Source organism: Epinephelus lanceolatus, chromosome 10, assembly GCF_041903045.1.
Source record: "Epinephelus lanceolatus isolate andai-2023 chromosome 10, ASM4190304v1, whole genome shotgun sequence".
In the NCBI taxonomy this organism is placed as follows: domain Eukaryota; kingdom Metazoa; phylum Chordata; class Actinopteri; order Perciformes; family Serranidae; genus Epinephelus; species Epinephelus lanceolatus.
This window is the reverse complement of record NC_135743.1, coordinates 30,057,343-30,070,201: the sequence shown is the minus strand read 5'-3', so window position 1 is coordinate 30,070,201 and position 12,859 is coordinate 30,057,343. Positions and strand designations below refer to the sequence as shown.

General features: G+C 39.1%; 1 protein-coding gene across 5 annotated transcripts in view; it reads left to right on the top strand.

Annotated features, from left to right (window-relative positions):
* Positions 1–12,859, top strand: part of LOC117265836 (CUB and sushi domain-containing protein 3-like) — a 268,435-nt gene that overhangs the window by 38,385 nt on the left and 217,191 nt on the right. For all 5 annotated transcript variants that reach the window (XM_078171922.1, XM_033640574.2, XM_033640575.2 and 2 more), the window contains exon 3: positions 6,228–6,340. In XM_078171922.1, coding sequence (XP_078028048.1) covers positions 6,228–6,340 — 113 coding nt within the window. The remainder of the gene's footprint in view (positions 1–6,227; positions 6,341–12,859) is intronic.

Genomic DNA, 12,859 nt, shown 5'->3' with positions numbered 1-12,859 from the left:
GCTTATCAAGTAAGTGCAGTGTTTCTCATAAATTGATTTATTAGTCAGCTGCCACAATATCAACATTGACTGCCACATATTGATTTTCTTTTTTTTTTTTTAACTAATTAAACTGGGTTACTTTAATGAGGAGCTGCACGCAGGGCATTGATTTGCTCAGCCCCTCAGTGCTCCTGTGGTTTATCAAACCACAAATAAAACAAGAAATAGCTAGCTAGCTGTGGAGCTTCAGCAGCTGTCGCAACTCAAATTTAGCCAGCCTAACCCCAGTACTATTGGTCACAACTGGTCGAGTCAGGGCAGTTGGGGATCAGATCCCCAATGCTTGGGTTTGCACTCGCTGTATTCCAGTTGCTACAGTCAGTAACTGATGGTCCTGTTGGTTTTTCTCTGCTATTTTTACTTTGGCTTTGTTTTGTTTTAAAGGGTTTGGCTTCACCTTGCTCATAGATTACAACAATAATGCGTAACTTCTTTGCACCTAGATATAGACTAAAATTAATATAGGCATCAGAAATCTGTTTAAAAATTTCAGTTTAAAAAAATTGGCATACTTAAGTAAAACAGTTTTTTCCCCCAACCCTGCAATCATCTCATAAATGTTCCCGTCTCACCCTTGCCTGAAGGAAGTCATAATTACTGTTTGCTGTGCCGTTGTGAAGACTTCACAAATGTTGTTTTTGTTTTTGAACAGACTTTGATCAAATTCATCAAAGCATTTTCATGCAAATAATTTGGTCCTGACTTTGTATGACCTCTAATGTTCCATCTTCCACCACCATCGCAGGCCAAAAGCAATAATGTTGCTGATTGGCTATGAATGGGACTGCTTTATCTACTGTAAAGTGGATGACCTTGTTTTCGCTGCAGTTGGAATTTCTTTGTCACAAAATCATTGTGTATTTTAATCCAAACACTCTGTACTCTCCTTTTCACCCTAACGTACAGTAGATGTAACATATAATAAAATATGCAGATCCTATTTGTTTGTGATCCTTTTTTGCTCTCATGTAACTTCATGGGATTTAAAATAGGAGTCCCTTTAACCCTCTTTTTCTTATGTGCAAATTCTTTACCATCTTTTTCGAAAAAAAAGTTGTGTATAGGAGGTCTATGAATGGTGTGGATAAAAATATCGTTTCTTGTCAATTGACACAATTTTCCAGTGAGCCAGCAAGGGCTTCTGCAGTGAGCTTGAATAACTGTAGGTTAAAGCCAAGTGTTTGTCTGATGTTTTAAAAGCAAAGTACATAGTTGCTAGGACAAATTTAATACATTTATGTCAAACATTAATGTCTATCCTTGTATTAACCTTTCTTCTGGTTGCGCGTTCATCTTGACTATAATGCCTTAAACTGTTGTACTTTTACTCTCTCAAATGAAAATGAAAATGAAAGTTCCCTAGTGAGTCTGGCCTACCTCCCAAAGTCAGATTAGGGCATAATCCGGTATTTAGGATGTCGCCTTTGTAGAATTTCAAATGGAAGTGTGATTTAGTTGCAGACTTGTGTCTGCTATCTGACTCATAAGCTCCTTGTGTCTGAGGAGACAGCAAGCCCCGTGGTGTTTATTTGTTAATGACATTTTCCAACCATTCACCTGATGCTTCCGTTGCCAAAGCAACAGGTGGTACTGAATGCCAGATGATGGAGATCTCTTTGTCTTCTGTGCTTCTTTGGCTTTAAACACAAAACCCATAAGATATTCTGAAGACCTCTTGAGAATGTGCTGTCAAAATATAAGTACTCTTTTTAGATTAATTCAGAATGATTGTTTTGTAGGCAGTTGCAGGTTTTCATGTCAGTGGTTTTAAGTGGTACTTGTATAGGTTTTCTTTTCAGGTTTAAATTATTCCTGCATTAGCGTAACCTATACGAATTGGCCTGTCTGAATCAGAGATGAGTCTAGGAGTGCAGAATTTTTACCAACTCTGCCTAGACTGTCACCTCCTAATCCGTCTCACTGACAGCCTTAGAAAAGATGTCTTCCCCTCATGTACACTCACTCCATGACATCCTCATTCCCCTGCTATTTTGTGCCATGATGACAACAGAGCAATCTAAGAAAGGATTTAGCCTGTTGAGACTTGGAACGTGGTTCAGAGGTTCAGTTTGGCATGCCTAAGCTTTTTCTAAGGCATTTTATCCACTTTGCTTGTGGTCATGAGAAAATGTCTTTATTTCAGATATCCTGGTGGTTGTAGGGGACTAAAGAAGATACCTAGGCTTTAGGTCATCAGGACTAATTCTTCACATTACCCTGTATATGCTGCCTTAACACTGCATTTGTTTCTCACCCTTTTGTCTCTCTATCACATGTTGCAGGACATCTTTTTCTCATCTTTTGTGTAGTCTGTCTTCAAAGTCAGTGCTGCAACACAGAGTAAAGATTTGGCTCAACCAATTCAGTGTTTATTTGTTCCACTTCTTTTGCAGCCTTTGCAGGTCAAGGCTTTTAGTGTCATTGTGTAACGGCATTGCACTCGTATTGGTGGGTGGCATCGACCTTTGTGCAAACACTTTGCACTCTGGAGCCACTGATTGCTCTGTGGTTTTCTGTTCTGCTCAGCCAATAATTAGTTCCCCCATGGATCCCCCTCCAAAACTTGGAGGTAAGGAGGGCTAATTTTAAAGACTACCCAGCTTGACATCAAACTGTGTTTCATTGAAAATATATAACTCCCACATGGCAATGGCACTGCAGACCCCTCCGACCCCTGCACTCCTGTTGGAATGGCGCTGAGAGAGAGAAAGATTGAAGGCTTGTTAATTACGTTCCCATTGGGAACAGAGATACAGGCCAGGGTTACATGCTTGTCTTTTCAAGAGGACTTTTGTAAACAGAAGCAAAGTCACATCAAACTCATGTGTCCGTGTGTGACATTTTCATGTGATCTCCAACTGGAGCTGTGTTTCCAGAACACATTTCTAACAATGAAGAGATATAAAAGGCACAGAGTGAGAGAGAATTCCTCAATATTTTCATTGTTCATATCTTTAGATATTTGTTCCCAATCACATTTTAGAAACAACAGTTTTGGCAGTGCCTTTCTTAGCAGCCGTGACAAGGTTGTGACAGCTGGTATTGTTTTCACTTTGAGTTTGTGTGTGTCTGTGATGATGGCAAAATGTAGTCCTGAAGACACGTCTTCTACCGGGAAGTACCACAGAAGCAGTTTTAAATATTTTGGCAATTGTTTATATGTCTGTCTGTGGACAAATTTGTCAATGCAATGTCGTCACAACTTTGCAAAATTCAGTCAGGAAACATTAAATATTTGTAGGATCAAAATGAAGGCTGAGTTTGAGGAAGAGCAAGGGGGGCAGAAATGGAAAGGAAGTAGGGTTTCCTCTGTTTTTGCACTTTGCACTATGTGTACACTTAACAGGGTTTGACAAATTCTTCTATTAAGTTACATGTAATTTTGTATCACTGTAATGATATATATGTATCATGATACAGTGATTGTTCCGTAAATTAAATTACAAAATTAAATTAAATTAAATTACCTTAATTACATCACATTTAATTATTTTCTTATATATGGTGAACTACCATACAAACAAAACAACTGCCTCACACGAGAAAACACATGAGTTAAAAACAAAAGACTCAAAACAGTAAAACTAAATTTCAAATGGAAGCTTTTAGGTCCTGACAACATTGATTTCAAACATTACAGGTTTCTGTATTTACAACTTCACTTTCATATCTGCCAGCATCCTGTTACCTTGTGAGGCAGCTGTATTTGCATAATAGTTAGAGTTGTACCGATACCAGTATCGGAAATGCCTCCGATACTGCCTAAAATGCGGTATCGGATATCGGCAAGTACAGCCTATGACCAGTCTGATACCACGTAATGCCTCACGTCATTATGCATATGCATGCTACAGGCAAACGAAACGGAAACGGAGCGTAGTTTAAATTAAATTCTACTGTAGCCTTTAAAATGTCTTTTTTTACCAAATTGTGTGGCTGCACTTTAACCTGTGTCTTGATCTGTGTCAACACTGGATAATAATAATAAAAAAAAAGTTTTATGGCATTCATTCTACTATTATGTATTTATTTCTTAATATTTTATGTTGAGTTTTAGGAGTTGAGACATACAACAATTCATATCCCATCCATTTTTATTTTACGCGCTGATATCGGATCGGTACTGGGTATCGGCAGATACCTAAGGTTCAGGGATCGGAATCGGTATCGGGAAGGAAAAAGGGGTGTCGGTACATCTCTAATAATAGCGACATCATGCGCAGTTGAAACAGTATTGCCAAATCTCTACTGATGGACACATTTCGACTGTTGCATAGGATACAATTCCTGTCATATCGCTAGGGCTACAACTAATAATTATTTTCATTGTTGATTAATCAGTCAGTTATTTTCTCAATTAATTGCTAGTTGTTTGGTCTATAAAATAGTGAAAAATGTCGATCAGTGTTTCCTAAAGCCCAAGATGACGCCCTCAGATGTCTCGTTTTGTCCAGAAACCAAAGATATTTAATTTATTGCCATAGAGGAGTAAAGAAACCAGAGAAAATTCACATTTAAGAAGCTGGAATCAGAGAATATAGAGTTTTTTGCCTTAAAAAAAGTACTCAAATTTATATTTAGATTATCAAATTGGTTGGCCATTAATAGTTGACAACTAATTGATTGATCAATTAATCTTTGCTGTTCTAGAAATGACCCAACCCTTGTTTGGGGCCCGCTAAATGAATAACATTGCCTTTGATATTTAGATTGTGACCAGTTTGAATATTGCCTAACCAGATGTCATTGAAACTTTATTAGTAAAACCATAAAATGTGACAAAAACAGTTTTAATGTGCTACTTTTTTGTCCTGTGCTTGTTGTAGCATTTCAGCAGACTTTTCTTGCAATGCACAGCCTTGCCTCCACTTTTAATTTAACCATGATAGCATGCATATTCAGTGCAGTCCTCCTGTGAGTGATTAAGCTTCTAACAAGGTCACATTTTCAGTTCTGTTTCCTCCATAAATGTATTCAAAATTGCATCATGTGGCAATTGACTTTTAGCAGTATCTTGGCATGCTGTGCAGTACCTGCGACAAAGGGTAATTATTTACTGCAAGGACCAGCACAGTTCACAGTGCTGTAATTGGAAACTCTATTGAAGCTGTAAATACAGCACCCTCTTCTTTGCTGTCACAGGAGGGAGTTCAGTTTTTCCACACTTGGCCCACTACAGACATTATTCACCTGGCTTATTGTCAAGTCGAGGTTCAGTCACACAAACAGCCCCAAAACTAGCAATGGAAAATAACAAAAGAAAACGGGATGGCAATAGAGAAGGAGACATTTTGTTTCATGCACAAGTTCTGTCCATGCTACAAAGTCTGCCTTACAGCAGTGGAAGGTCGATAGAACATCAGCAACCACCGCTGAGGAATGGTCAGCAACACATCTTGTTTACGACGTCGTGAAAGTAAATGGATTTGTTTGGATCTGCACCTAATTTGAAATGCAGTAATGAAGCAGTCTGTTACAATGCAGCTGCCAGCCCTCAAACACCATCCAACAATGGGGAAGGTTCTCGCTTGGGTTTTGATTGTATAGTACCCAGTATATTATTGGTAGACAAATTGCATCACAATTCTCAGAGCAGTTCTGTTTTATTAGACACAGAATGCAACAGCACACAAACTCACCAGTGGTGTGAGGTCTTTGAACGGTCATTATTTTTAGTGATAGTTACTTTGGTGTGCAGTTTTTATGGATCATTGCATTTTAGTGCCCACATCTCTCAACAGGAATTTATAAATTTACGGTCAGCCACTTCACCTGGCGGCCTATCTAATTTAAATAGAAAAATGACAGAGGTTAACAAACCCAGGTAGTGTTTTGGTTTCTGCTTCACAACTTTTTAATAGTGTTGCCTGTTTGGGAATCAATACAAGTTGGGGAAAAAGCCTTAATATTGGTAGATGTCACTCAGGTTGATTATTCTTGAACTCATGTGGTTTTAGCATGTGAAAGCTGTAAAATGCAAATGATTTACCACCGTAATACTTCTTTTAATTTCCGACAGGTTTTGTTGGACTGCCATCATAGATTTAATTAATACATTTGTCTTGCATTTAATTAAGCTCAAACTACAACTGCACATGGTAATTTTAGTGTTACTAGCATATAAATGTGATTGATATGACATAAATCTTAAGTTCAGCACTGATGTGTCTTTCTCTTACCTGCAGGTTAACAGGATTTACCATCCCTCCGCCTGTTACCAGTACTGGCTCCATTTTTTCACTGAGGCTTACCAGTGACTTTGCAGTAAGCGCTCATGGATTTAAGGTAGCTTATGAAGGTAAGAAAAGCATCGTTTTCTGCTCTTTGTCTTTGACTGTTTGAATAGAAAAATGACAGAAATGTAAAATTTAAAGTGGTGACTACGATTAGGGCAGCTCTTCATAAACTGGGTCCTCATTTGGAAGAAAAATCCATCAGCCAGGAGAAGAAGACACAATTTATTCTTAAGAGAGGGACGGATGATCATACTTAGCTTACCTCATCTGATTTCCGGTAGGACTTCCACTTTTGAGTTATGAAAACATTAGGTACCTCAATTAAGCAAATTAATCTCATATTTTCCAAATCAACATCCCTCCCCCCAAAGTCCTGAACCTTTTCTGCAACTCCAGAGGTGCATCTGAAATTGCATGGCAGATGGCGATGGGAATTAGTTGAACTAATGGATGTGCCGAGTTATCTGTGTTGTAGCAGAGCTGAGTGCAGCGGGGAGCTGTCTAAATATGAACTATCCTTCTGTGACCATCTCGCTCACCTCTACTTTTTTTTCCCCCACTGCTCTTTCATGTGAACTCCATCGTTCATCTATCTCTAGTTCTTTCTCTCTCTGTAACCTTCATCACATCTTATTGTTTTTCTTAAGCAGTCTTTTCTCTTCCTCTTCGTTTCATCATCTCACCCCCTTTCCTACCTTTCCTTTCTTCTCCCTTTCCTTCTATGTGCTCCTTTGGCTTTTCTGCTCCTTTCTTCCCTCTATTCCCAATATCCTTCGGCTGTGTCTTTACTTTCTGTCTTATTCTCTTACCTTCTCCCCCACAAACAGGCTGACCCCATCCGATAGCCTCAATCCCCCTCTCTTTCATGATGTCCTTTTCCATCCCCCTTTACCCCCTCCTCATCTCCCCACCTGCCCCAGACCTGGTCAGTCCAGGACCTCTTCCCTCTCCATCTGCCCATTTGTGCTCTCCGTCTTCTGCTCTGTTTTTCTCCCTTGCCTGTCTCCTTCTATCTCTCTTTCTGTCTCCAGTGAGTGGCTCGGTTGAATTAGATCTCGTTCTTCTGCCTCCACCTTTTGCCTTTGTAATCTTCAACAGAATTTCATGCTGATTTGGATGTTAATCACATTTTGTTACACATGAGGCAAAGCTATTTCCCATTACATAATACTGAAGAGTAATAAGGACAGTGGAGGATATTTTCCAATAAGGACGATAGGGGATGTTATATCATCAGCACAGTTTATTTCATGGCTAGATGTGTCAAAAACGTACGGACTAGGGAGTGTAGCCAAAGCTGTGGTGTGGTAATACTTGGACTATAACATGTTCAGCTCAGTTTCTTATGACTATCATTCATTCTTTAATACCCCGGTGTTACAAGAGCGTACACAGCACATGCATAAATATTTAAACAACAATCTGAGTAGTATGGTATTACTTACTCAAGCCTCTACAGGGGTCTCCCTAGAAATCCTTGGTATGATGGTGCTATCAATATTAAAACAGTGTATTCCCAACATATTTTACATTGTATGCAATAATAGCATAAAATATGAATGTAATGCGCTATTTTGTGTGTGAAATAATGGTGCTACAGTAGATTACAGTGGTGCAATTCACTAAGGAATTTAAATGAGAAAGTTACTTTTTATCATTGTCACCATCACCACCATCTGAATGGAAAGCCCAATGGCTTGACTACCATCATAAATTTTCATTATTTTCAGTCAGAGACCCCTATGACTGACACACACAAAATACAAAAATTCAATGTGCTCATCCATAATGTATTCATTTGCATTTACTGTCACTGCTGTATACCTTTTTCCTTGTTATGCTGATATGGCTAGGTTCATCTTACACATGAATATGTATGTGTTTCTCATTCTTATGACTGAAAGTGTGTGATGCTTGTAGACTCTCAGATATGATTGAATCATGGCTGCAATTAAGTGAGTTTGAATCTGCTTGCTTACAAAGGACACAGTGAAGGACACGGCCAGATGGAATCTAATTCCTCAATGGCCTGTCAATCTTTTGTCAAGTATATTGGAATGCAAACCACCTTCAAATTTCTGTGAATTTTATTACTGATTAGTGCCTACTTTCCTATACAGTCACCACACTGTCAATGTGATTCCGCAGCCTTAATACTCAGGCATGGCCTGAAGGGTCAAGCCGCATTTATTAAGGAATAGAGATATGGGTGCTTTTCTACAACACAGCCAAACAATGGCCACCGGTGCTTGTGGCTTTCACAGGGATAGAGAGCGGCTGCAGTCGTTCAGCGTACACATCCTGAGCTGGGAGTAATGCTATCTGCTTGCCCTTTATTGAAGGTTGTGTGTTTGCAGTGAAAACATTGTCGTGCCTATCTAAAACCTGCCTCGATGCCATTTCAACCTGCCCTTTATTTGGAAAAGTCTTTGAAAGACAGCTGACCCATAAAACATATTTTCATCTTTTATCCCCAAATCATTTCATTTGTCCCTCTGTGGCCATGCAGATTGTCCACTGAGTTGGAAAAGTCTGTGTGTATGTGTGTGGGTGTGCATGCATGTATGAGCATGTGTTGTTTACCAGCTGCTTTGCCCTGTGATCCAACATGAGTTCAGTCAATACTCTTTTCTCTGCCTGCGTGAAAATCCAGCTCAGCAGCCAGTGAAGCAGCCAGCTAGGAAGCCAGACAGGCAGTCTGCAGGCACCTCCTGAGGGGAAAGTGTGCTGCTTGTGTGCTCACAAACACTGCCACTCCGTCAAACTTCCATCTTCTTCAAAGGGCTACAGAGTCATTAGATATACAGGCGAAATAAATAGCTCAGCCCCAGAGAAACCTCACACCCAACTACCTCATTTACTAGTTCACATAACTTACTTGTTACCACTGTGATGAGGCATAATGCAAGCCACTCTCACTCCCACTGTTTGTGAACGCAGCTGTAGGTAAAATTGTAGAGGAGTTTTTGTTATAATGACAAAATCCCATTACTGTGGTATTTTTGCTTTAATTGTGCACTGTTGGTTTACCAGGTCTTAGGTTATATTTTATATATTGTCGCTCCCTGTCCTATTAACATATTTTGCTGAAGACGTAAAACACAGAGCAGTTTTTTCATCACATTAGTTTACAGATGGGCCAGAGAGATTTAAAAGCACTCTGTAGCATCACATTAATGTTGTTTGTATTTGTTTTTCTCTGGCATCACAAATGATATTTACTGTGTATTATAATGTTAAGTATTTTTTATATATATATATATATATATATATATATATATATTGTTTTCAACCAGGCTTTATTTTGCAGATTGGGTGGTGCCTTATGAGGTTTAAAGCACTCCACTGGCATTAAGATTTTTTGCATTCATTTTCTCTCCTTGAAGTGTTTTTGAAGTACAGGTTTTCATGAGGCTTTTCTCCAGCATCAGCCCCTGGTGTTTAAGAGCAGCTGTTTTCCCAAGGTTCCGTTATATCAACAATTTATTTAGGGTCCTCCAGACAGCAACACTTTGTTAGCTCAGGGCTAACATTGTATCTAAAACACTTGATTTCTTTAGGGGGCTCTTCAACCCTCGTAAAAGTAGAAATCCTGATTCAGTGTTAAGTGCAGACTATTATTCAGAGTACTTCCTTTTTCTTAGCTTCACCTTCAGCTACTGTAGCTGCAGCTGAGGCTCAGAGTCCTGTTTTGCCTACAGTAAGAGGCCTTATCCAAACCAACTGCTTCAAACGTCTGCAACACATCATTTAAATTAATTCAAGAGCCATGTCTGTCTGACACATTAGTTATGACTTTCCATACACCAAAGGCCAGTGAGTCAGTGCTGGTATAATTACAGCTGGGATGCATCTATTACTTTTTAATTAGTGACCTGGGGTGAGTTTCTCCAAATATTTACTTGTGCTTGCACTTTTGTTTCTCTATGTAGTTCTCTCAAAAACAGCTGCCGGAAAGTAATAATTGTAGCAATGCATATCTTATAGTTACCATACTGTAAGACAGTTTGAATATAATGTTACCAGTGAATTAATCAGATATCCTACACCATGCACATGAGCATCCACCATATATCCGTACAGCCTGCTGCACAGTTAGTATTGTAGTGGGTAGGTGTTATGTTCACTGATTATGCTTAGGGAATAAGGTGGGTGTCATAAAATGAAATTGGGGAAAAAGAATTAAAACACCCAGAAATATGTGGAGAAACAAAAGTTGCATTTAATTTACAAAAATAAAGTTGTAAAGAAAAGTTTTAACAAGAAACAACAAAAAAAATACTTCCCTAAACAGAAAGGGCTGTTAGAACAACAGCAATTAACTAAATCAAATGAAGGAATTACAATGACTAATAACACATACTCCCCCTGGAAGGAAGTAAAAACTATTGACTATAACTATCGACTAGGTCAACCAACACACACCACTGTGGGTGCCAAACTGGCCCTGTGGCACTGTCTCCTCTTTTCTCCAGTCCTTTTCACTAGCCCATGAAAAAACTGGTGTGCTCAACCACTCTCTGATCAGCGTAAAGGGGGAAAACACGGAACCTGAGGGAAAAGACAGAAACGCCCAAGGGAAAGAAAGACAGGAAATGTGCACTCTGCCTTTACCTGAAACAGGATGTTTTTGTTTTTAAGCATGAGCCGTAAATGCATCATACCCTTGCATAGAAAATCTGTGGGAAATTATTAAAGAAGGTTACTACGCTCTTGAAAAATGTGGTGTCATCCTGTAAAATAATTTATATGTCATCACATTTTTATTTGGCTGAGTGCAATCTGTCCGAGGTCCCAGCAACATCTGGCAGCTGAAATTAGAACTCTGTTTGGGGTTCACATGGGTACACATAGTATGATTTGTAACACTCAACAGCTCACAGACTTCTGAGTTTTTGATTTCACTCATAGTCACATCCAAGTCACAGCAGGATAGTCAAGGCACTAGTGAGCAGAGGCATGTTGCATGCAAAGAATAAATTGGGAATGAAGTATGGAGAGACAATTCAAAGAATGTATGCTGACATATTGTTGCAAATATTCACAGATGAAGAGATGGTACCAATAGTTTGCATCAAAGCCACCTAATAGCTACACACAGTGTCACTTTCCCCTCTGCAGACTTTGTATATTTAACTATTTCACACTGAAGTGTCTTGCTAGACGTCAATGTTACTTTTTTGCTGAGTCAGTGCAGTAAGAAGGCAGTAATCTGTGTAAATAGGCTTTTGTATACTTTGTGCACTGCTGAGTTTTCAATTGCAGGGTCTCATATTTAACATATGTCTTTTCCCCCTGTGATTTCCCATGATATTAAACAGTGGCAAACATGGCTGTGGTCTTAACCACCCCCACACACGTTGCAAAGCTTGCCTCTTCTTTTTATACATGATATTGACAGTTTGGATTTTTAAGCTCTAGAGAGGAAAGCTTTCAATATATGGATTCACATAATTTTTCAAAGGTTTAAACATGCAGTTGTATAATGCAGATATTTCTGTACAGGGAATGCATGGTCACTGAATGGATTTAGAATGAAATTGATTTAAATCATATGCCATGGCCTTTGCAGTCACTCGATCTCACCTCAACTGTCCCGTTAATGCACTAGTATACGTCATCAGAAGTACTTGTTAGATGGTTCAGTAGCTTCAGGAACCTCCTCTCCTCACACCTTTACAACACCATAATATGGAGGGCTGCACTCGACAATATCTTGGATTTTCTGAAACAACAACAGCAGACATTCACACCCGCTTCACTCAGTGATTGGCCAGGTGTGCAGAGGTGGGAAAGTAGCCAGGGTTTGAGTCATCTTTTTTTCATTCTTTACACATCTATTTCCAGCACTGTTTGTGTGTACAACCGACACTGAGAATGCCTTCCAGGAGAGACTGTCTGAAAATGTGCGAGTCTCCCCCCTCTCCTCTCCATGATGGCTGGCTTTTCATCCTGCCTTTCAGTGTAGCGGTTTCGAACAGCTATTAACACTTTTACCCTCTAACGTAGTCAGACAACATGATGTCTGAACTGGTTCTTTTCTAGTACAGCCCGGCTCATAGTTACAGTTTATCAGACAGCACTGAATCCCATCAAAATACCAAATATCCCTTATTAGTATATTAGAATTTCATTTAATCCATTACCCATCTGCATAGCATTTAGCTCAGCCTCTTTGGCCAGGCGTATAGTACAATTTCTAATATTTACATAGCTTTCAATGGCAGGTACTGACACTATTCGTTTCTAGTCCATTTTTGTGCAGTGTGTTATAGCAGACTTAAAACCAGTGATTTACCCAAATTGATAAAATATTCTGTTTGATCATATGATATGTGCATCTCTGTAGTTTGATGTCTTAATTTATTTTCTCAAATCCCATGCCAAGACATTCAAGATTGAGTACTGGATGATTTTTTCCCCTTACAATACAGTGTATAAGTGCAGATTGCACTTTAGATAGGACAACATTAGAATTACTCAACACTGACACTGGTTATTTTGCCAACCAAAAGTATGGGTACACCAAGTGCATCAAAAGGGAGAGTTTAGATCAGCTACATTCAACCCACATATTGTAT